Raw genomic sequence first — 26,125 nt, 5'->3', positions numbered from 1 at the left:
GATAAATACTTGACTTGAAAACGTGCGGTAAAGCTGACGTTGCTGATCACACAATATTAGTTTAGTTAAATATAGCCCTTTTGTTGACGTTAACACATAAACAACATATATGTGTGCCTAACGGTACTACTTCCTGTATGCCAGACATTTCGACAGTATGTGGAACCCGTTACTTTCTCTACTGATCTGCTTTCAACTGATTTTCAGTTACTCAGGTAAATATTTCATTTCTCTGACATTCGAAATTTCGATTTATAACAACATTTATTTTGATTAAGATAAATTAGCTTACCGTACAGTTCATACACAGTAGCTATATACATATTACAAATGTATCCCATATACAGCACTAACAAGGACATAATAAATAAAAGCCGCTAGTTATTGTCATTAAATTCTTTTATTCTTTTTTTTCTTCATTTAGCCTGTTTCATATGTTTATACGATGCTATTCTTGAAAAACAACATTTATATATATACATATCTAGTCTACAAGTATGTAAACCATTAGCAACTAGATAGTCAATATTCACCATCGGCCCTATTACTAAATCTATATAGGTGAGCTCGACAGAGCATACTAACCATTGATATACATATGCATGGTGCACTCAAGTTCAAAGGTTAAAGGGGAAAGGAGGAATGCACCGGAAGACTTCCTGTTATGAATTCAAGCTTTGAAGAATAATCGCTGTTCATTTCTTTGAACAGTACCAAACTATTGCTATATGTTTATATATAATACTTTCTTGTAGCATGCTATCTTGTTTTATAATATGGTACTGACATTAGTATCTATTTGAGGTCAGGTATAGATATTTATAATATGGTACTGACATTAGTATCTAATTGAGGTCAGGTATAGATATTTATAATATGGTACTGACATTAGTATCTATTTGAGGTCAGGTATATATATTTTCACTATATGTCACGAGTTTTACAATTGTTATGTTAATATCGTAAAGAGTCAATATATATTTTTGCTATCACACTTTCTGAGAGCATAATTGCTGCAATATCACTTCTAGTCTTAATGCCATATCTAAGTCAGTATTTGTCATATCCGTCAAAAATTATTAAGCATTTTACAGAGGTCAGAAACGTATGTATTTGCAAAATAATATATTGTCATCAATAGAAATGAATCGCTGGTCGAAATCGGGACATTCTCCGTCTAACGTGTTTCCCATGCTTGGCAGGAAAAGTGTTTTTGTTGCTGTAGTTGCTTTTCGAAAAGAAGCTGTTAAAATGTAACTGATTCACGTATAGAAACTAATTTGGTCTTTATTAAATAAGTCTTAGTAATCAATATGTTGTTATTGTTTCAGATGGACTCTCTGATTGCTGCAGTATACATGGATTAGAAGATGTATATCAAATCACTTGTGCATCGTGTCATCTCAAGGTCGTACCTGAGGATCTACGGATGAACACAACCTTGCTTAACCTTGAAAAAAACAATATCAACATCCTACGCAAAGGGTCGTTTTCTAATGTACCATATTTAAAACATCTTTCTCTTCCGTCAAACAGTTTGTCAGTAATTTTACCTGGTGCATTTGATCATCTGGGAAACCTCAATTACCTTGATATATCATTCAATCTGCTGGATGCGTCTTCGTTCGTAGCTTCCACTTTCGAACCTTTGAAAAGCTTGCACACACTGATTATTTACAATAATATCTTCAACGTGCGAAAGACCTTTCCGGACAATATATTATTATACCTGCCAAAAATTGACACTGTTTTCATGGATCTTTTTGACGATCTCAGTTTTGGGGAAGGATTTTCTAACATAGAAGAAATGAAGGAACTCCACTTCATGCAAAAGGGAAAGTTGTCATTTAGAAATACAACATTTCAAGCATTAGAAGGAAAGAACATTTCCGAAATGAGATTTTTCTTTGGGAATGTTGGTAGGTCTGAAAGCAATGCTTTGCATCCGCTGCAAAGTCTGAAATCTTTGTATTTGAATTCAGGAAGACTCAGAGACATCCATTCCGTTTTACCTCTGCTATACGGATTACGTGGGAAATCTATGGAGACGCTAAGATTAAGTTACAATTATATTCGAAATGATAGAGCTGCACATTTGGAGAAATCAGACATACGGTTCCTCAGCTCAATTTGCACAAAACACCTGATTTTGACACAAAATGGTATCGAAAGTATTAGTATATCAGCCATGCGATCCTGGAAAAGGAGGGATTGCATTAAATATTTAGATCTGTCAAGTAACCTTTTCCATATACCACAAGTTTTTTTCATTCTGAGGTTATTTCCGTCAGTACAGCGGTTTGAATGCAAATTCTGGAAGTCATTAAACTTGAGAAAACGTAAAAGCATTATTGATCAGAGAGTGCATCTTCCTAAAAATCTTGTTTATCTAAATTTAACAACTAATACCTTTAGATTTGGTCAATTTAATTTTTCTGAGGACAACAATCTCAAAGTTATGGACATAAGGTACCAAATAGCTGCACTTCCATGCGATGGTCGTCGAATTGAAGGTTTAATTCACCTAACAGAATTTGATATGTCAGGAATGGATTGTTCATTTCCACATCCTAAGATGTTCACAAACATGTTGAATCTTACGAAACTAACGGCGAGAGGGTGCAACCTAGGGAATAGCAGACGGTTTTATACAAATGCTCTATTTAAAGGCTTGAATCATCTTTCTAATATCGATATATCGTCAAACAAAATAATACAACTAAACTCCAGTACATTTGCCGATCAGTCGGATTCATTGAAAATGCTACTGCTTGATAGCAATTTAATCGAAAATTGTCCGATTCAAAGTTTGGAACAACTGAAGGTATTAGAATTGCTCGATATCAGAAATAACCTTATTGCTTCTTTAACCTATTCCGAATTTACACTTCTTGAAAATTATCCATCGGCGTCAGAGAATTTTAAAGTTAAACTTGCTGGAAATCCATTCGTGTGTGATTGTAGCAGCATGGACTTCCTTTCTTGGATATCTACGACACAGGTTATATATGACAAAGATGATCTCGTATGTATAAATAACAACATGAAAGTTGTCGAGTTACTTAAAACATTTCAAGATTTTAGAATTGACTGTACATCTCAGTTTTGGCTGATCTTTGCAGTCAGCCTCGCAGTGATTTTCCTCGTGTTGGGAATTGTATTCCGATTGGCTTGGCGATACAGCGTGAATTTACGCTTTTGGTGCCGACATCAAGTAGAACACGAGACGTTTCCATATGATATATTCATTTCATACTGCAGAGAAGATTGCAAATGGATACGGAAACCATTTACTACATGGCTTGAACAACACAATATCAGATATAGTGCTGAAGATAAAACTTTTGATACGGGACTAGACATGTGTGATAATATTATGGGTGCAATTGATGATTCGTATCAAACTGTATTTGTAGTAAGCTGTAAATTCCTTGAATACGAATGGCAAACATTCGCTATGAAGGTAGCAAGCAGATACTCATTTCGTAAAGGAAGAGAACGCATGAATATCATTATCCTATTAGATGATATGAAGCGGAGCGAATTTCCAAAACTCATCCGAGAAAACTGGGACATCATACGTCCTTTACAATGGCCAGATGAGCATAACACTGATAAAACAAGACTCTGTACAGCAAGGAAGCTATTCTGGGTAAAGTTATTGAAACGAATTCGGAAAGGAAATAAAAGACTAGCTTCATCCCTTAATTCTGAATCAACGGTATAGATTTGTGCGTATCCCAGTGGTCGGTAAACCTTTAAATATCTGAGCCAAACGATATCGTATGTTAATAAACTGTTATCAAAATATATGAACTTTTTTTTAAAATAGATACATTGCGTAGCATCAGTGTATACCAAATGGTGAACCAGGATTGTACTAACTTCTTAACATCTATAACAATATATGTATAACAAGTCTAAAATTTCCATTATGAAACATTAGATATGGTTTGTTAAAAATCTGAACTAGCTGAGCTTTGTGAAAACCGTTTTACATAATATAGTTATCCAAGACTAATTTTGATTACGGTTTTATACCGTTAGGAAGTTTGAGAAAATATTGTTTTTCTTTTTCTTTTTTTTTTAGCGTATAAAAACAGCATAGGCTGCTATGCTAGAAAAAAATTAAAAGTAACCATTACACGTAGACGGTCTCTACGATCTTAGCGTTTTTACAGACAATCATATCATATTTATACAATTTAACATTGTCTCCCAGCGCACGGACCTCTGACGGTATGACAGTTCAATGGAGGGTAAAAAAGGAAAACTTAATTTATTTTAAACAATTGAAAAACAAGTTATTTCAACTTATATCAATCACGCTTGTTGACCCAGACAGAAGTGTACGAGGGTCTTACTTTTGGAGGAAACCTGAGTACCCGGGGGAAACCAACTTGGTCGGGCAGGTTGCCATATACCTATTGACGTCCGATCGGGGAATCGAACCCCGGCCACTGTGCAATCCGGGCACGGATGCTAGAGTGGCTGTAGCCTTGTGCATAACAAACCATATTAATAAAATGACAAAGTAAAGCGTTTTTGTCTTAATGTTTTATACGTTTATCATAGTTAATGTCAGTGAGGGAACCACGGAACCAAATGATTTCCCATTGACGGTAATGTTAACGTTTACCACTGTACTGCTTAAATTGAGTTTTCAACACTGGTCCACTAGCTATAATGTTGAAGAATGTCATCTCGGAAACCTGTAAATAGAATGATTACAAATTCTACCAATTTAAACTTTTTTCATATGGGGGCCACCATCTTGTATTGAATTCAGCACCAAACAATCATCTAAATTTACAACAAAATACACACTTAATTAACTCACCCTGACAAAAACAGGCTAGGAAAAATAGCTTTTTTCTATATATTTTACATCTACATGTATTGCCCAGCCCACACATAAAGCTTTGGAAACTTCTCTCACCTAAATATCCAATCAGTAGGCCCCGATACATTCACCTTCCTATTAAATCTTCATGCCCAAACGGAGAAAACCCACAATCTATTTTTGATTTGGTTCTGTGGTCCCTGAAAGACGGAGGCCAGTCCTGCTACAATCCATGTTACCAAGTTTGGAGTATCATATTTACATGTAAAGCAAATTCTCAGTACGCATGAAGTTCTCATCGAGATACTAATTATAACCTCCGGAGCTATGCCGTTGAAGCTAAATTGTTCATATAAAAATTATTTGTTTCTTCGAATTACACCATGTTTAGGTTAACATCCCGTGTTGCAGTATTTAATCGATGATATGGAATTTACAGATAACGTTCTGTGTAGAAATAAGATTTTGTTTTTAAATTATCGACTTTTTTTCAGAAAGAAATTCCATTTCGTATCGAAAACTTCTTGCAATCTCGTAATGTATTTCGATGATTCAATTTTCACATGTGTACACAGATTCATCTACTCATTGATACGACTTGCTTAACTCCTCCGAGTGCAAAAGCAGTAGACTTAAGTGTGTAGGATCTTTAGTTTGGTTTAGTTTATTTTGTTTAACGTCCTATTAACAGCCAGGGTCATTTAAGGACGTGCCAGGTTTTGGAGGTGGAGGAAAGCCGGAGTACCCGGAGAAAAACCACCGGCCTACGGTCAGTACCTGACAAATGCCCCACGTAGGTTTCGAATTCGCAACCCAGAGGTTGAGGGCTAGTGATAAAGTGTTGGGACACCTTAACCACTCGGCCACTGCGGCCCCTACAACAAGGACTATTCATTAGAATTCATAGATGTAGATATCTGATAATTTCTTGCCACTCTGTTGTGTAGTAATTTTACAATTGTTGCATACAGTATAGATATCAACAAATACACAAAATAGGCAAATTAGTCAATAATCAGAAAACATCTTTCCCATCATTTTTTTTTATTAACGACGAAAAACCATTTGTTTATCTTTGATATTTTATTTCCTTGTCTTTCTTTCATATGTTGTAAGGATTTACTATATGGCTCTTTCCACTTTCTATAAAAAAGAAATTGATCATCTTTGACCTGCTACTTATAGATATATTTCTTGACAATTAGTATAATAAGGTATTTACATCATAATGTTTGCCCAGTTTTCCAAATAGGATTGGATATCAAATGTCCAAAGATTTTGAATAATTTATTTATAGCGATTTTCTTGTTTAGACCCGCCCGGAAGTAGACACTTGTATGGCTCATTGGCATTTTGCTGCATGCACTCCAAAGATTTTTCTTACAAAAGATATACTTCCTGCATTAGGGCCCTGTTATTAGTATCGCTAACTTCCAAATCTCATGAGCCCTGAGGACACGACACATGCATACACCTTAGTTACAATTAGACATCTTCACAGAAGTATGCTTACTAAATTACTATTTTTAAAAATATGAAACATATTATTTTGAAAAATAAGTAAAGTTATAGTTATTTATTTGAAAGAAAAATATACATTAGATTTACTTTCATATACAAAACCTGTTGATACTCTGCATTTTTGTGGTGGGGCGACCTGTCTTCCTTTTGTCAGTGTGACCTTCTAGATGTCATTAATAGTATACTTCAAAGCGATAGCACTTCATTAAATGTCGGCACCAGTTTTGCACTGTCACAAAGAGACAATGACGTACATAACGCAGTTTACCAAAACACACACTACACGACATGTATGTACAGGGGAGACCGTCCTTATATAACTAAAGTTGTTGACAATACAACACCAAGCATTGTACAACAGTGTCGGGAAATACCTATTTTTCTTGTGAAGGTTTTCATTCCACTGTCATTTATTGCCTGTGAAGTTACCTAACTGTATATAAAGAGACTAATATCTAAGTCTCAGAAAAAACATCAGTATTAGAACAATAAAATACATGTATGGTTGCCATTGTTTATTTTACCGAAACTATAAACGATAAATACTTGACTTGAAAACATTTATTTTGATTAAGATAAATAAGCTTACCGTACAGTTCATACACAGTAGCTATATACATATTACAAATGTATCCCATATACAGCACTAACAAGGAAATAATTAATAAAAGCCGGTAGTTATTGTCATTAAATTCTTTTATTCTTTTTTTCTTCATTTAGCCTGTTTCATATGTTTATACGATGCTATTCTTGAAAAACAACATTTATATATATACATATCTAGTCTACAAGTATGTAAACCATTAGCAACTAGATAGTCAATATTCACCATCGGCCCTATTACTAAATCTATATAGGTGAGCTCGACAGAGAATACTAACCATTGATATACATATGCATAGTGCACTCAAGTTCAAAGGTTAAAGGGGAAAGAAGGAATGCACTGGAAGACTTCCTGTTATAAAATCCAGCTTTGAAGAATAATCGCTGTTCATTTCTTTGAACAGTACCAAAGTATTGCTATATATATATATAATACTTTCTTGTAGCATGCTATCTTGTTTTATAATATGGCGCTGACATTAATATCTAATTGAGGTCAGGTATAGATATTTATGTTATGGTACTGACATTAATATCTAATTGAGGTCAGGTATAGATATTTATAGTATGGTACTGACATTAGTATGTATTTGAGGTCAGGTATATATATTTTCACTCCATGTCACGAGTTTTACAATTGTTATGTTAATATCGTAAAGAGTCAATATATATTTTTGCTATCACACTTGCGAATGATCAATTGAAACATTATTTCAAAAGTGGAGCTCTTTCTGAGAGCATAATTGCTGCAATATCACCTCTAGTCTTAATGCCATATCTAAGTCAGTATTTGTCATATCCGTCAAAATTTATTAAGCATTTTACAGAGGTTTGAAACGTATGTATTTGCAAAATAATATATTGTAATCAATAGAAATGAATCGCTGGTCGAACTCGGGACTTTCTCCTTCTAACGTGTTTCCCATGCTTGGCAGGAAAAGTGTTTTTGTTGCTGTAGTTGCTTTTCGAAAAGAACCTTCTAAAATGTAACTGATTCACGTATAGAAACTAATTTGGTCTTTATTAAATAAGTCTTAGTAATCAATATGTTGTTATTGTTTCAGATGGACTCTCTGATTGCTGCAGTATACATGGATTAGAAGATGTATATCAAATCATGTGTGCATCGTGTCATCTCAAGGTCGTACCTGAGGATCTACGGATGAACACAACCTTGCTTAACCTTGAAAAGAACAATATCAACATCCTACGCAAAGGGTCGTTTTCTAATGTACCATATTTAAAACACCTTTCTCTTCCGTCAAACAGTTTGTCAGTAATTTTACCTGGTGCATTTGATCATCTGGGAAACCTCAATTACCTTGATATATCATTCAATCTGCTGGATGCGTCTTCGTTCGTAGCTTCCACTTTCGAACCTTTGAAAAGCTTGCACACACTGATTATTTACAATAATATCTTCAACGTGCGAAAGACCTTTCCGGACAATATATTATTATACCTGCCAAAAATTGACACTGTTTTCATGGATCTTTTTGACGATCTCAGTTTTGGGGAAGGATTTTCTAACATAGAAGAAATGAAGGAACTCCACTTCATGCAAAAGGGAAAGTTGTCATTTAGAAATACAACATTTCAAGCATTAGAAGGAAAGAACATTTCCGAAATGAGATTTTTCTTTGGGAATGTTGGTAGCTTTGAAAGCAATGCTTTGCAAAGTCTGAAATCTTTGTATTTGAATTCAGGAAGACTCAGAGACATCCATTCCGTTTTACCTCTGCTATACGGATTACGTGGGAAATCTATGGAGACGCTAAGATTAAGTTACAATTATATTCGAAATGATAGAGCTGCACATTTGGAGAAATCAGACATACGGTTCCTCAGCTCAATTTGCACAAAACACCTGATTTTGACACAAAATGGTATCGAAAGTATAAGTATATCAGCCATGCGATCCTGGAAAAGGAGGGATTGCATTAAATATTTAGATCTGTCAAGTAACCTTTTCCATATACCACAAGTCTTTTTCATTCTGAGGTTATTTCCGTCAGTACAGCGGTTTGAATGCAAATTCTGGAAGTCATTAAACTTGAGAAAACGTAAAAGCATTTTTGATCAGATAGTGCATCTTCCTAAAAATCTTGTTTATCTAAATTTAACAACTAATACCTTTAGATTTGGTAAATTTAATTTTTCTGAGGACAACAATCTCAGGGTTATGGACATAAGGTATGCCGTTGAAGTTAAATTGTTTATATAAAAATCATTTGTTTCTTCGAATTACACCATGTTTAAGTTAACATCCCGTGTTGCAGTATTTAATCGATGATATGGAATTTACAGATAACGTTCTGTGTAAAAATAACACAACAATTTTGTAGGCACAGTTTACAACCGAATCAAACAACACCTCTGACGTCAACACAACTTATCAACAATGGTGTAGGTACAGCTGTATAATTCCTAGACACCATATTGAACAACAGAATCAGTCGATTGACACCTCTGACGTCAACAAATCTATTCAATAATTGTGTACATACATATGTATACACCCTGAATGGCAGATTGTTAACAGAATATATGGCCACCACTGACGTCAACACAACTTTATGACAATGGTGTAGGTACACGGGTATACTTCCTGAATGCCAGATTCTATAACAGAATTTAAGGACACCTTGTCGCATCATTGCTGCATAGTACCAATTTACATGGTAGTCATGGTACAGCTGTAATATAGTTGTAATATAGGTACACTGTGCATGTAAAATATTTCAAATTTAATGTAATAAAATTAGCGGGGTTTAAATATTGTTGCCAATGAGTGTTGTGCGTGGATATACTTGATGTCAAAGTAATTCTCAGACTACTCATTTCTTTTAATACATGTTTTATAGAGATTATATGTCGTTTAGGTATAGAAAGCCCACGCAATAGCGTCTGTTTGTGAACTACATCACCCAACCGTTCGAAGTCAGCTCAATCTCTAACTTTTTTTCAGACGACGGAGTGGTTCCCTTTTTTCAATTGCACCATCATCACAATCTATAACATCTTTCTATATTCTGTAAGCGGGAATGTTTTAATTTTCCTGTATGTTTTATAACATCAGAAAATCACATTTTTATTGAATCTGATCTGCTTGAATTAGAAACGGTCTGCGAGTTGCTTTTACAAGAATGTCTTTACATAGACTTAACATTTTACTAGTTAATAACAAGAGCCCACTTGTTCAAACGATTATTACGCTAATCACAGTTTAACAAAAATATTAAAATCCTGATAAAATCATTTCTTGTAAAACTAACTTGACAAAGTTTTATGAAACTCTATCACTCTTCAGCATCTTCCAACCTACGTATTTTAAGAAGCATACATACACAAGTGTGTATATAAAGGAGAAATGAGGTTTTTACTAATCAAGTGATTAAGCTAATCACCTTTTGAACAACTGGGCTATGGACGTTAGGAGGATAATTTGAAGGTGTTTATGAAACCTTGTAAAAAAATAAACTTCCTTACATGTTTCCTTCTACTTTCATCTCTTTAAATAACAAGTGAACAGTTTACTTACGTGTTTTGCATTGATTTCGTGTGAACTCTTTTTATAAGTGAAGACTTTTTCATCATTTCCATATGGTATAAGCTGTTTCAAAAGCTTACGTTGACAATTACATCACATACGGCGACTACTAAATTATCGCAGCGGTTTTATCAATAAAATTAGCATTTTAACAAGCAACATGTAAACAAAACAGCAGTCAAACAAACAGCAATACCACTAGTACGTATATTACCAACAGACCTTAGATCAATTTAGATAGGTGTCCAAGATCAATATATTTGTTCATTTAAATCACCAATATCTTTTATCCGGCTTTTCTTATTATCAGCATTAACAATCTCAGAACACGTTTCTATTGTATTTGTGTTGCTTCAACAACAAGTAATGTTTGTTAGTATTTCTATTGAAGATACAAGTGACCATGTGATATACAAACGTCTATACTGTTGACTCAGAATTATCAGATGAAGCTAGTCGTTTATTTCCTTTCCGAATTCGTTTCAACAACTTTTCCCAGAATAGCTTCCTTGCTGTACAGAGTCTTGTTTTATCAGTGTTGTGCTCATCTGGCCATTGTAAAGGGCGTATGATGTCCCAGTTTTCTCGGATGAGTTTTGGAAATTCGCTCCGCTTCATATCATCTAATAGGATAATGATATTCATGCGTTCTCTTCCTTCACGGAATGAGTATCTACTTGCTACCTTCATAGCGAATGTTTGCCATTCGTATTCAAGGAATGTACAGCTTACTACAAATACAGTTTGATAGGAATCATCAATCGCTCTCATGATATTATCACACATGTCTAGTCCCGTATCAAAAGTTTTATCTTCGGCGCTATATCTGATATCGTGTTTTTCTAGCCATGTAGTAAATGATTTCCGTATCCATCGACAATCTTCTCTGCAGTATGAAATGAAGATATCATATGGCGGCGTCTCGTGTTCTACTTGATGTCGACACCAAAAGCGTAAATTCACGCTGTATCGCCAAGCCAATCGGAACATGATTCCCAACACGAGGAAAATCACTGTGAGACTGATAGAAGTGCTCAGCCAAAACTGAGATGCACAGTCAATTCTAAAATCGTGAAATGTTTTAAGTAAATCGACGACTTTCATGTTGTTATTTATACATACGAGATCATCTTTGTCATATATAACCTGTGTCGTAGATATCCAAGAAAGGAAGTCCAGGCTGTTACAATCACACACGAATGGATTTCCAGCAAGTTTAACTTTAAAATTCTCTGACGCCGATGGATAATTTTCCAAAAAGGTAAATTCTGAAAATGTTAAAGAAGCAATAAGGTTATTTCTGATATCGACCATTTCTAATTCTTTAAGGTGTTCCAGACTTTGAATCGGAAGGCTATGGATTAAATTGTCAGGAAGAAGTAACATTTTCATCGAATCCGACTGGTCTTTAAAGGTGCTCGAGTTCAGATACCTTATTTTGTTTGACGAAAGGTCGATAGTAGTAAGACGTGTCAATCCTTGAAAAAGATTGTTATGAACTAATCCACTATAGCCTAGTAGACACTCTCTGGCCGTTAGTTTTGTCAGATTTAACATGGCAGTGAACATTTCAGGATGAGGAAATGAACAATCAATTCCAGACATATCGAACTCTGTTAGGTGACTTAAACCGTTAAAACGACGTCCACCACATGTAAAGGGAGATTCCTGATAACTGATGTCCAAAATCTTCAGATTTTTGTCAATAAAGCCGACACGTCCGAAGTCAGATGAAAATTTAAAATGTCTAAGGTTAAGATAAATGAGACTGTCTGGAAGATAAATCTTTCGATTTTTAAAGGTTCTTCGTTTTCGCATGAATGTTGACGTTTTATATGAGCAATCAAAATATTGTATCGACGGAAATAGTTTCAGAATGAAAAAGACTTGTGGTGATTGAAAAGTGTTTCTCGACAAATCCAAATACTCTATACAGCCTCGACTGGTCCATGACAACACGGCTTCTATACTAATACTTCCAATTGCATTGTTAGAAAGGTTAAGTTTTCTAATGCATACAGCGCTAAAGAAACGGATGTCTGAATTTTGTAAATGAACTGTATCATCATTACGAACAAAGTTATGACGAATTTCAATTGTTTCTATCGTTCTTCCCGACAATCCATGGAGAAGGGGCAGAATAAAACGAACGTCTCTTTTTCGGTGTGAATCTAACATCAACTTAGATAGGTTTCGAAAAGGATGCAATGCGTGACTTTCAAACTCTAACTTTGCAGTGTTAAAATAAAGAAATAAATTAGAAATAGTGATACTATCCAGTCCTTTAAATGACGTGTTTCTGATCGACAGCTCTCCTCTTTGGTGGAACGACAATGTTTTCAATTTCTTTAAATTCAAAAATCCCTCTCCAAAAGTCAAACCGTCGAACATATCAATATAAAGTGTTTCAATTTGTGATAGAGACAATAACGTTGGTTCTGGATAGACCTTCCTTAAATGGAAGTTGTTATTCTGCATTAAAAGGGTCTTGAGGTTATTTCGGGGATTGAAGGCTGACGCTTCGAATGAGAAGCCATCAAGGAGATTATGTGATAGGTCAATGTACGTCAGGTTGACCAGGTGATGAAAGGTGCCAGTCGAAATGACTGACAAACTGTTATTTGACAGTTCAATTTGTTCTAAATGTGGCATATCTATAAAGGACTCTTTAAGCAGGATGTTTACGTTGTTGTGATTAAGGTTTAGAGAAATTGTATTCTTCTCTATATCCTGAGGAACGGCATGTAGACCACAAAATGAACAGGTGACTTGAAATGTATCTTCTAATCTTTGCACACTGCAACAATCTGTAAGTCCATCTGAAATGATAAACAAAATTATAGCTACAGAACTTAGTAGACCTTAATACAAAGATTTGAGATACTACATCTCCGACAAAAATATCGATTGGAAAAACAAGGAAGACTCTCCAAATTTGTTGGCTTCTCTTTCAGCAGTTTAATATCTTTATAATTATGATTATGATTACTTAACGACGTTGATATTAGTTCTGTTTATTTGTTTGTTAGATATACGAGAGCTGATTGATATGTTGGTTGTGAGCCTCGTATCGAAGGATTTAAATTTTACCGGATATATTTTATTATTTTTCAACATAATCCCCTCAATATCTATACACTGTTGCTAGTGGTGTTAAGGGTCTCAATGCAATTTTTATATAACTCCTTTTCTTGGCTGTTCAGAAAGTCATCCACTGCATGTATGACGTCATCATCGGACTGAAAGTGGGTGCCTGTTTTCAGTTTTGGAAATAGGTGAAAGTCTGATGGAGTGAGATAAGGTGAATAAGGCGGATACTCAATCAATTTAAAGCCACAATCGTGAATGGGAGCCATGGCAATAACAGACTTGTGAACAGGAGCATTGTCCTGATGGAACACACCTTCAGTGAGCTTTCCACGGTGCTTAAGTATAATATTTTCCCGTAACTGCCTCAGAAGTGAAGCATAGTACGTGCCATTGATTGTTTGTTCCTTTTGGAGATAATATATTTGCAGAATACCATCTGCTTCCCAGAAAACCGATACCATAACTTTCCCAGCTGATGGAACAGTCTCGGCCTTCTTTGGCGGGGAGAGCCAGGGCGCTTCCATTGTTTCGATTGTTGTTTGGTCTCTAGGGTAAAATAGTGGACCCATGTTTCATCCATAGTGACAAATCTCTGAAGAAAATTGGCAGGATCTTTTTCAAAAGGTTAAGTTTAACACGCGATAATGTGCGCCTGGTGTGCTTCTTATCAACTGTCAGAAGTATCGGTACCCATCGGGCCGAAAGCTTTCTCATTGCAAGATCCTCGGTCAGAATGGAATGCACTCTTTCCTGTGAAATGCCAACTCTACTGGCTATATATATTTCTGTGACTCGTCTGTTAGTGATAACAATATCATGAACTTTATTTACCATTTCTGGGGTTGCAACATCGACAGGCCTTCCAGGACGGAGATTATCCTCAAGGCTCTGTCGGCCTCGCTTAAATTCCGCCTTCCGCCTTTTCACTGTAGCATATGAAGGGGCATATTTCCCTAGTGTTACGATTATGGATATCCTTAAACCTTTTTTATGTTAATATTGGATCGCTGCTCTTTCGCCGATTTTGTCCATTTCGCAAAAGACACTTGTCTTGTTTATTTTAGAGTACTACCTCGTCGATATAATCTGACCAAATGAGACCAGTCCTTGGGTACACGACCCTATATAGTCAGAGAATAATATGACTTAAAAATAACATCCTTGAATACCTCCTTCAATACGAGGCCCATAACATATCAATCATCCTTCGTATTTTATAGATATTATTTGATATGCTTTTATAACAAGCAGTATATATGATGTCTGTGGTCAGCATTTTAAGTCAAAATGTACCATAGCAAAAGAGAAAAGAGCAAAACAGAAAGCTTGTTAAACATACTCCCGTACAAATATAACTTGAAAAATATAAAGTGTACAGCAACATACTGAAGATCCTTACTTCGGTGACACTTTAACATTAGCCCTCCACCTCTGGGTTGCGATTTCGAAACCTACGTGGGGCAGTTGCCAGGTACTGACCGTAGGCCGGTGGTTTTTCTCCGGGTACTCCGGCTTTCCTCCACCTTAAAAACCTGGCACGTCCTTAAATGACCCTGGCTGTTAATAGGACGTTAAACAAAAACAAACCAAACGGTGCCTCTAGTTTTTGTTTCTTTAACTGTTGCATATCTACTTATATTTCAACATTATAAATATATCGCGTGGTAATATAACGAGACATGCTTCGTTGGTTACGACTAATCATACTGTAACTTTTTACCTAGTAACGCTAGAAAATAGAATAATGCTAAAAATCAGAAGAATGCTAAAAATAACTAATCCTAAAAATCTATAATGCTAGAAAAAGGATACCACTAAAAAACAGAAAAACACTAGAAAACAGAATAACACTAGAAAACTAGAAAACAAAATAATACTAGAAAACAGAATAACAGTAGAAAACAGAATAACACTAGAAAACAAAATTACATTAGGAAACAGAATAATACTACAGAATAATACCAGGAAACAGAATAATACTAGAAAACAGAATGACGCTAGAAAATAGAATAATACAAGAAAACAGAATAACACTAGAAAACAGAATAACACTAGAAAACAAAATAACACTAGAAAACAAAATTACATTAGGAAACAGAATAACACTAGAAAACAGAATAATACTAGAAAATAGAATAACGCTAAAAAACAGAATAACGCTAAAAAACAGAATAACACTAGAAAACAGATTAACACTAGAAAACAGAATAACATAAGGAAATAGAAAGACGATAGCTGGGAAATTGAACATTATAGTACGTTATTGAATTCAAATAGAGAAAGCATACCAGATTTAAGTGACTTTGTTTAAATTGGAATATATATTTATCTTCAATTGCAATATATATTCATATTCCATAGATAATGATGATGTGTGGTGGTAAAAATATACATGACACTTCCATTTCATAGAAGTAGTACTGTGATGGCTATATGGACAGTTCACTTAGTGTTAAAAGTTCACGTAACGTCGTGAATAAAAATACAAGAAGTACCTGAATAATGGACAGTCCAGTGTACGCAGATTACTAGAAAAAGTAAGTAGTTATCCATTGTGTTGTACAGTCTGATATTCAGGAAGTAAACAGCTCTATATACACAAATAGTAGTGTGACATCACGACTTGAAATCAAAAGGCGTGTTTTTTCCACAAAATAATTATCTAAACCGTCTGTCCAGGATCCTCACAAGTTGATTACATTGATAACAATAGTCCATTGTTCTGTAATGAAAATAGATAACACATACCGATCAGGCATCGTTGTGTATTGTTTACATGTGTTCATCCGGGTCCTGAACTATTCTCGTGCATTCTCCCGCACGCTTGATTATGTAATCCTACCCTTGCATGTAAAACACTTGAATGACTCAGATGGTCTATATCGGAGGGTATAAAAGCCGGCTCTGACAGAACACAAACACTCTGATTTCGGCATCCAAACTGTACAGACAGAAGCGGAGAGACCCTAAGAAAGGTAGCTAGTTATGGAAAGATAGATGTGACCACGGTCTTCTCCTTGATCCATCAACTAATCGTTTTAACACAGAGTGTTTGGCAGAGGCTGATAGGTTAGCGACTACAATTTAGTTGGCGACTACAAGCAGGTAGTCGACGGTCAAGTCAGCAACTACAAGGTAGTCGGCGGGCATGTCAGCGACCATACTATAAGTAGTGTTGGTGGTCAGCAGCAAACACCAGGGGTTAGGTGGCCGATGAAAATACATAGGAACAGTCAGAGCGTATAATCATGTTCGATTACACATATTGCTAGTCACTGAATCCCCGTAGCCGTATAGTCAGCGGTCACACACAGACCGGCGACCAGTAATTATAACTAGCCGTTGTGAGTGGTACGGGACGAGTTATAGTATTAAGATTAAGTGTCAGCGGTCAGACAGACCACTGTATATACACTGTATATATAAAACTTATATTTTAGGTGTTATATGTTCTCGTTAAATGTTAAAGGCTACCAAATAGTAGTAATATTTGTATATATTTGCATCTGTAGACTAGTCACTAACCAGGATCTATTAGAGGTAGTGACGAACCCATTTGTAAACGTCACAAACTTTGGTGGCAGCGGCGGGATCCTGGTTATTTGACAACTGGTTTGTGACATTTTAGTTGTCTATAGTTTATAAACTGTTGTTGATGTAATAATAATAATAAAAAAAAAAAAAAAAAATTGTTTGTTACTTATATTCTCACTGTGATTTAATATGGCAGAAGGCTATACCAGTGACCAGTCTGACAGGGAATCAGATAATGGTCTTGACTTTAACAACACCGGTCATATTCACTTTGATTTCTCAACCCCTATCACACAACCCAATATACCGATGCGGAAGCACGCAGTTGTCGACTCTGGGTTTGGAACCAAAGAAAAAGATACTCGTCTAAAACCGGAGAAGTTCTCTCCAGACTATAGTCTTGGATTAAGGGACGAAAGTATACAAAAGTTTGAACAAGAGATTAAAGAGCTCGGAGAACAAATGAAACAGATGCAGGCTAGCAGTCACAATCTATTGTCTCGCACTAAACCAATGACATCTGTACCATGTCCGCATGGTGTGGATAATGATCACAGACTAGATGGTCACAAATATGACAATGTAACCACCAGAAAAAAAGAATGAGTAGAGTTGCCAGCAGGAGGGATGCTGAAGAAACAGATGATGAAGTCAGGGACATGTCGACAAAATATAAAAGTAAAATGGTTACCGTGAAAGCGGCAACATATGACGGCACATCTCCATGGGTTGACTTCAAATCACATTTTGATGCTTGTTCTCGAATAAACCGATGGACTGATAATGAGAAAGGTCTCCACTTAGCAGTAGCATTGCGGGGCCAAGCTCAAGGGATACTGGGTGACCTTGACATTCCTAAGCAGCAGGATTATGAGTCGCTAGTCAAAGCCTTGGAGGAGAGGTTTGCTCCCCCAAACCAGACTGAGCTTTATAGGGTTCAGTTAATGGAGAGGCGTCAAAAAGCATCGGAAAGTTTACCAGAACTGGGACAAGCGATTAGACGGCTTGTGAACTTGGCATATCGCACAGTGCCAAATGATGTTAGGGAGACATTGGCTATGCAACAGTTCATTGAAGCACTTGCAGACTCCGAGATGCGCATAAGAATCAAACAGTCGAGGCCTAAGAATTTGACTGAGGCCATACAACTATCGGTTGAATTAGAGGCATACAACCGCTGTGAGAAGAAATCAAAGGAAGGCCAATCATATCTTAGAAATACTAATACTGAAACATCTGAGGGGTCAGAGATGTTAAAACTGCTCCAGGACATGCAGAAAAAGCTAGAGTCTCTGGAAAAGGACGTTGGAAAGATGAAGTCTAGAAGTAGGTCTAATGTGGTCAGGAACAAGAACTGCTTTAACTGTGGTGAGGAGGGACATTTTCGTAGAAATTGTCCCAAGCCTGACAAAAAGAATGACCCTAATAAAAGTCAGAAACAACCAGGGGCCCAGCAGGTGAACACCCATCGTCGACAGAGACAAAAGAAACCAAGAGCTGGCATTGGGTTGTCTACAGCCGTGCAGGAAGCAGGCATGTATATAACTGCCGAAGTTCATGGAACTAAAGTAAACCTATTGGTTGACACAGGGGCAACAGTCACCATCATATCAGAGCGAATGTTTGATAAAATTACAGAATCGGCTAAACCTCGCCTGAGTAGAGTTCACCAAGATGTTTTAACAGCTAGTGGTGAGAAACTTGAGGTCAAGGGCAAAGGGAGTTTTGTCATCCGGCTTAATAAGACAAAAGACATTTATGTGGAAGCAATTATTGCTAAGATTAATACCGATGGTATTCTGGGTCTAGACATAATGCAGGAGAGAAATGGGTCTCTTGATTTCAAGAAAGGTGTTCTCACACTTGATGATGTAACGGTACCGACATTCTACGAGGGTGCTATGGGTTGCTACCGACTTTCACTTACAGAGAAGGTAACCATTCCTGCCAACAGTGAGGTCGTGGTCCAAGGGAAGGTATGTTTACCAGAAGGTGAAACAGCCAGCAAACTACTTCTAGTTGAGAAACCAGCGACTTTTCTTAAGACAGAGAGAGCATTGGTCGCTAGGGCACTTGTGCAGTATGATACTACGGTGCCTGTAAGATTAATGAATCTGGGCAACGAGAGTCAACAATTTTACCCAGGAACAACGATTGCTCAGGTCAGCACTATTGATGGTGTAATGGGAACCGTCGACGAACCGACACCTAACAAAGTAGCTGGACTTAGGGCAGATATCCAAACATTGTTGAATGACTCCAAAAATAATCTTACAACAGATCAATACAACGCTGGGTATGAATTGCTGCTAAAACATCAGAACCTGTTTGCCGTTACCGACGACGATCTGGGTAGAACAGACTTGATTCAACATAAGATCAACACTGGGGGTGCCAAACCCATAAAACAGCCAGTAAGAAGAGTGCCAGGCAATCTTGGTCCCGAGATTGATAGACAAGTAAAGGATATGCTTGACAGAGGGATCATACAGAAATCCTCCAGTCCATGGAGTTCTGGGATCGTCCTCGTGAAAAAGAAGGACGGGAGCTTACGATTTTGCGTGGATTATCGACAGCTGAATGCTGTTAGCATTCCGGATGCGTATCCACTTCCACGTATTGACGAGGCTCTTGATCAAATGTCAGGTTGCTCGTGGTTCTCAACACTCGACCTAAACTCCGGTTATTGGCAGGTTGATTTGGCTCCTGAAGATCGCCAGAAGACTGCATTCGCGACAAGAACAGGTCTTTATGAGTTCACGGTCATGCCTTTTGGTCTAGCGTCAGCTCCTGCGACATTCGAGAGACTGATGGAAACGGTACTAGCAGGTTTACAGTGGCAGACCTGTTTAATTTACCTAGACGATATAATCGTGACCGGGAAGACATTTGAAGACATGATTGAGAATCTGCAACAAGTTTTCAAACGCTTACAAGAAGCTGGATTAAAGCTAAAGGCGAGAAAATGTTGTCTGTTTGCCAAAGAAGTCATTTACCTTGGCCACAAGATCTCGGAGGAAGGTATCTCCACCGACCCAGATAAGGTGTAGAAAGTTGCGGAGTGGCCAGTCCCAGTCAACATCAAACAACTGCGGTCATTCCTGGGGTTCTGTAGTTATTACAGAAAGTTTGTCAGGAACTTTTCTGTGATTGCGAAATGCCTACACAAGCTGACAGAAAAGGGACGGAAATTTGATTGGACACCTCAGTGTCAGGAAGCGTATGAGATTCTGAAAAGAGAATTGACAAGTGCAACAACTCTGGCCCACCCTGATTTTAGTAAAGAGTTCATACTCGACACCGATGCGAGTCATGAAGCTATTGGGGCTGCACTATCACAGGAAATTGATGGCATAGAGAGACCCATAGCATTTGCAGGACGAACATTGACCAAGGCAGAGAGGAAGTATTGCGTAACGCGTAAAGAATTACTGGCTGTCGTCAATTTCACAAAATACTTCCGGCATTATCTGTATGGCAGAAAGTTTACTGTCAGAACAGACCACAGTTCGCTCAGATGGTTGCTGAATTTCAAAGACCCAGAGGGCCAGATGGCAAGATGGCTTCAGGTGTTAAGCTCATATGACATGCACATCATTCATCGACCAGGGAAGCAACATCAGAATGCCGATGGACTGAGCAGGATCCCTTGTCGTCAATGCAACTTTGACCCAGACTGGGAACTGAAGGCAGACAATCGAGCAACTGAATCTACAGCTCAGATAGTGAGGAGCATAGACCCTTGTAAATCTGATGAAAAAGAAAAACGTGAGAAAACCCTGAGCGAAAAACAAGAGGAAGATGATGACTTAGGTCTGGTTATTGACTGGGTCAAGAAAGGGGAAAGACCTGGGTATAAGTCCATAGGTGGCAGAAACAAAACAGTGAAATCCCTATGGTCACAGTTTGAAATACTGTCCATTCAAGATGATCTATTGGTGAGAAAAACACAAAAAGGAGTAGTTCATATTATAGTTCCTAGAAACGAACGTCGCACAATCCTTGGTCATGCCCATGATAACAAGACAGCTGCTCATCTGGGAACAAGAAAGACTCTTGCCAAGATCCGCCAACAGTATTACTGGCCTGGGATACAAGATGATATCAAACGATATGTCACTGGTTGCACGATGTGTGCTAAGAGCAAGAACATGACAAAAACCAAGAGAGCACCTATGCAGATAACTGAATCGGGATACCCAATGGAGCGCATAGCTATGGACATTCTGTGCGAATTGCCGGAGACCGATGATGGCAACAGGCACATCTTGGTTATCTCCGACTACTACACAAAGTGGACAGAAAGTTTTCCAATGCAAAACATGAACGCAGAGACCGTAGCACGCATACTGGTAGAAGAAGTCGTCTGTCGATTCGGAGTCACCAGTATTATCCATTCAGATCAGGGCTCTCAGTTTGAGAGTGCATTGTTTCGGGAAATGTGTCGTATACTGCAAATTCAAAAGACCCGTACCACTCCCTATCACCCGCAGTCAGATGGTATGGTTGAGCGGTTCAATAAGACACTGGTTACCATGTTGAGGGCATTTGTGAATGAGCGACACACTGACTGGGACAGACACTTGCCATATGTCATGATGGCATATCGGTCAACCGAACATGAGACCACTTCCAATTCCCCAAACTTCATGATGCTTGGAAGAGAAACTTCTACTCCACTAGATCTACAATACTCAATGCCACGAAATCTGAAAGCATTACCACAGAATACATGGGCGTGGGAGCTACAGGAAAAGATGGAAGACGCACATCAGTTAGTCAGAGAAAGTGTAAAGGGACGAATGCTTAGACAGAAGAAGCTTCATGATCAGAAACTCTCCTGGCAACCATTCAAAGCTGGTGATGATGTATTCGTTTTCTTTCCCAACGTCAAGACAGGACAAAGTTCAAAGCTAGCCTGTCGCTGGAAGGGTCCATTCCGAGTGATATCAAAGCTCACTGACGTCACATATCGCGTACATTGTGGGCGAAAAGGGAAGCTACAAGTAATTCATGTAGACCGCATGAAGCAAAAAAAAGTTCAGATGCTCAGGAATGAGAATGCAGAGGATTTTGCAAAAGTTAAAGAGCAACAGACTCAGGTTGACGAGAGTTGTTTCGAGAGCAAGCAAGTTGATGACAGTAGAAGTGATTGGTGTGAGGAGAGTGCTACTTTCAAAGAGAGTGAAAACGAGTCTGGGAGAGACCTTAAGAATATTAGTTCTAAGAATATAGAAACTAACCCAAAACAGGGTCGCAGACATAGGAAAGCACCTGCCAAACACTCTGACTATATTTTGTACTAGTCTATGTCTTGAGATGTTCTATCATAAAATACCTGTATCACATGAAGAAGATATACCACTAATCAAAGCTTTTGGTACTTTCAGAGAATGGTAAACACAAAGACGACCCCAATGAAGGCATGTCCTATGTGCAAGTTCAGAACCGCTGGAACAGAAGAGCTCAGGGAGCATCTTGTGATGTGTGGTCTGAAACACTCTGAAAAGAATGCATTTGCCTGTACTCATTGTAATTTCACGACTACAAAGCAAGTATACCTTACCCGTCATGAGAAAAGACATATCGAAGAGAAGGGTATGGACAAAAACAGCCAACCTGAGACCGTCCATGTGTCTAATCTACCAGAGGATAAGCAGACCGCAGGATCCAGTGACAGCTCAAGCAGCTCCAGTAGTGATAGTGACGATGGGTCGGATGATGATTCCTATCCTTCGCCTAAGGAAACAGAAGATTGGCAAAAACAGGACCCTGGGGGCTTACTGTCCGAGGAGTCGGAGAAAGAAACTACTGAGCCAGTTGTCCCATCTGACAACAGACCTTCAACCTCAGCTACAGCAGTGGCCACAAATCCTGTACCCCCGGATGATTCTTTGATGGGTCGGGTGATCAGGAAATCAACAAAACCTACACTGCCATTTCATAAGAAGAGAATAGCAGAACAAAGTGGTGAACCAGGCAAAAGGCTACGTGCCACAGATCTGCGACATGTCATCCCGAAACCAGTAACTCATCCCACGAAGCGACATACGAGTACGGTTAGTCGACGTTTTGTTAGTGTTGGAGTCCAGACGGAGCCCGCCATGAACAAAACTAAGCGGACAGTCACGACCACTTGTCGATATCATGAGGCAAGCAAGCAAGTGAAACAAACCACGGTAGATGAAACCTACTTTTATTTGGATACCTTCACTGGAAATAGAGAATAGGCTAGATGCCCACAACATTTGGACGGACCTCACTTAAACGAAATGTCCGTACACTAGTGTTTCAACACTGCTGGATTAATAAAGAAAGTTTATTTGTTTTGTAAATAATTGCTTTCCTTTGGTTCTTTGATTTCGTTCTAACATAATTAAGAAGCATGGAAGCTTCAACCTCGAAGGCGTGGGTAGTGTAATGAAAATAGATAACACATACCGATCAGGCATCGTTGTGTATTGTTTACATGTGTTCATCCGGGTCCTGAACTATTCTCGTGCATTCTCCCGCACGCTTGATTATGTAATCCTACCCTTGCATGTAAAACACTTGAATGACTCAGATGGTCTATATCGGAGGGTATAAAAGCCGGCTCTGACAGAACACAAACACTCTGATTTCGGCATCCAAACTGTACAGACAGAAGCGGAGAGACCCTAAGAAAGGTAGCTAGTTATGGAAAGATAGATGTGACCACGGTCTTCTCCTTGATCCATCAACTAATCGTTTTAACACAGAGTGTTTGGCAGAGGCTGATAGGTTAGCGACTACAATTTAGTTGGCGACTACAAGCAGGTAGTCGACGGTCAAGTCAGCAACTACAAGGTAGTCGGCGGGCATGTCAGCGACCATACTATAAGTAGTGTTGGTGGTCAGCAGCAAACACCAGGGGTTAGGTGGCCGATGAAAATACATAGGAACAGTCAGAGCGTATAATCATGTTCGATTACACATATTGCTAGTCACTGAATCCCCGTAGCCGTATAGTCAGCGGTCACACACAGACCGGCGACCAGTAATTATAACTAGCCGTTGTGAGTGGTACGGGAGGAGTTATAGTATTAAGATTAAGTGGCAGCGGTCAGACAGACCACTGTATATACACTGTATATATAAAACTTATATTTTAGGTGTTATATGTTCTCGTTAAATGTTAAAGGCTACCAAATAGTAGTAATATTTGTATATATTTGCATCTGTAGACTAGTCACTAACCAGGATCTATTAGAGGTAGTGACGAACCCATTTGTAAACGTCACAGTTCCAGAGCTTGATAACAATAGTCAATGTTTCAGAGCATGTCCCTGTAATAGTCTATATAATCCACCCTCTAGTTACAGGTAAGTGGGTTTCTCCATCTACACATATATACGTTCCGCTCTATTGACTTCGCTTTCGTGTCTGTGCATCTAACCAAGCAGTCGGCCCATACCGGGTATGACCGACATTTTGTTGGCGGCGTCGATGAAAGATTTAATTGAAAATTATAACTTGAATGTCACAATTCCTCGTTTATTTAAGTGGACAGATGCATTAATTTAGTAAGAGTTTCAATTTCACTTAAATGGCGTACATTTAAGCATTGATGTAAATATTTGTTTTAGTTTCATAGCGGTACGACAAAAGTGTTTGCAAACTGTATGTAATTCGCGTAGAAGATTCTTGCAAAAATTAGCATTTTTTTTAATTTTTTTTTTTTACACCCCTATGAAACAAAAACATACTGACATTAATGTTTCTAATCAATATCTGAAACTGTATTTCGAATTAAAAACACGTTTTATATACAATTTTACTTATTTGATGAGGGATTCTTTTGAACAAATCAATACGCAACCATGGCCGTATTGTGACGTCACTGTTTTCGCGCCATTTACTTTTCCCCCCATAGAGGTATGACTTTTACCTAGTACCATCTTCGCTAACCAAGGGTTACTCTAGGCGAAGCGTAAAACTTGTACTGGAAGCCCCAATTGCACGATTCGCAAGAGGCGACTATTTGAGATCGTTTATCGTCTCCCTGAAAATACTCTTCTTCCTTATGTCTTCCTCGGCACTGCCTATTTTCGGCCTTTAGATTGAGCGTTCACCCCATTGAGGAATACTTTGGGTTATGTCCCCTTGCCCAGGCATATAAAGTCTATAACAAGAGGTCCAAAGGGCATGAATCGTTCAGATGGCCTGTTAGGAATTACGGCAATATTATAATTCCAAATTTTCAAAAGTTTTGCATAAATGCATTGGTCAAGTAAGTTAATGGTTTTGAAACACCAAAAATCATCCCTGTTTGTGGTTTTGTTTGATAATAAAGAACAGCGGACATAAATCAATTTCATGTAATATCTTACACTCTTGAAACTGCACTCACCTTACAGTCATTACTGTTAAACTAAAGCATAGATCTATTATAAGTCGGACTGATGTAGAACTAATCAATCAAGTCATTTTACACAGTAAGACCTCTCGTGCGACCGTTGTCAGTATAATGTGACCGGGTAGGGTATCCTGCTGGGTGTCTTCAGCAGTATGCTTCAGTGAGATAGCACTATAAATCGGCAAAAGTTCCGGTCTATCACAAGGAGACTTAACACGAACATACGGCAGCCTCCCAAAACACATATAAGCACTCGCCACACGCATGCATGTCGCACGCACGAGAGGCCGTCCTTAAGTAACCTTAGCTGTTAATAGGACGTTAAACAAAATAAACCAAACCAAACCTCTCGCGCGCTTCAATTCGGGCCAATAAAATCAATTAATATAAGTTAACATCACTTGTTTCGCAAATGTTGTACGATAAATAAAGTTTACAAAGGCCAGATATAGTATGTACCGTATATGACCATAGAATTTAGGAAATATTAGATTTGTGTATTAGTTTATACCTGATACCCGTATGTCGTATGTTGAGCCGCTGAACATTCAAAATCTGAATGTCGTATGTCGTATGTCGAGCCGCTGAACATTCAAAATATGAATGT

General features: G+C 37.9%; 2 protein-coding genes across 2 annotated transcripts; both read left to right on the top strand.

The window, feature by feature from the left end:
* The first annotated feature begins 2,358 nt into the window (after positions 1–2,358).
* Positions 2,359–3,745, top strand: LOC117338152 (toll-like receptor 6). Its single transcript, XM_033899375.1, has one exon. It carries the CDS (start codon positions 2,459–2,461, stop codon positions 3,725–3,727), a length of 1,269 nt encoding a protein of 422 aa, XP_033755266.1. The 5' UTR covers positions 2,359–2,458; the 3' UTR covers positions 3,728–3,745.
* A 12,578-nt stretch (positions 3,746–16,323) lies between these two features.
* Positions 16,324–23,371, top strand: LOC117337709 (transcription factor HIVEP2-like). The gene is made up of 2 exons (XM_033898806.1): positions 16,324–16,582; positions 22,532–23,371. The coding sequence occupies exon 2, from the start codon at positions 22,535–22,537 to the stop codon at positions 23,369–23,371; it is 837 nt and encodes a 278-aa protein (XP_033754697.1). The 5' UTR covers positions 16,324–16,582; positions 22,532–22,534.
* The last annotated feature ends 2,754 nt before the right edge of the window (positions 23,372–26,125 follow it).

This window comes from Pecten maximus, chromosome 11, assembly GCF_902652985.1.
Source record: "Pecten maximus chromosome 11, xPecMax1.1, whole genome shotgun sequence".
Classification (NCBI taxonomy): domain Eukaryota; kingdom Metazoa; phylum Mollusca; class Bivalvia; order Pectinida; family Pectinidae; genus Pecten; species Pecten maximus.
This window is presented reverse-complemented; position numbering and strand designations above follow the sequence as displayed.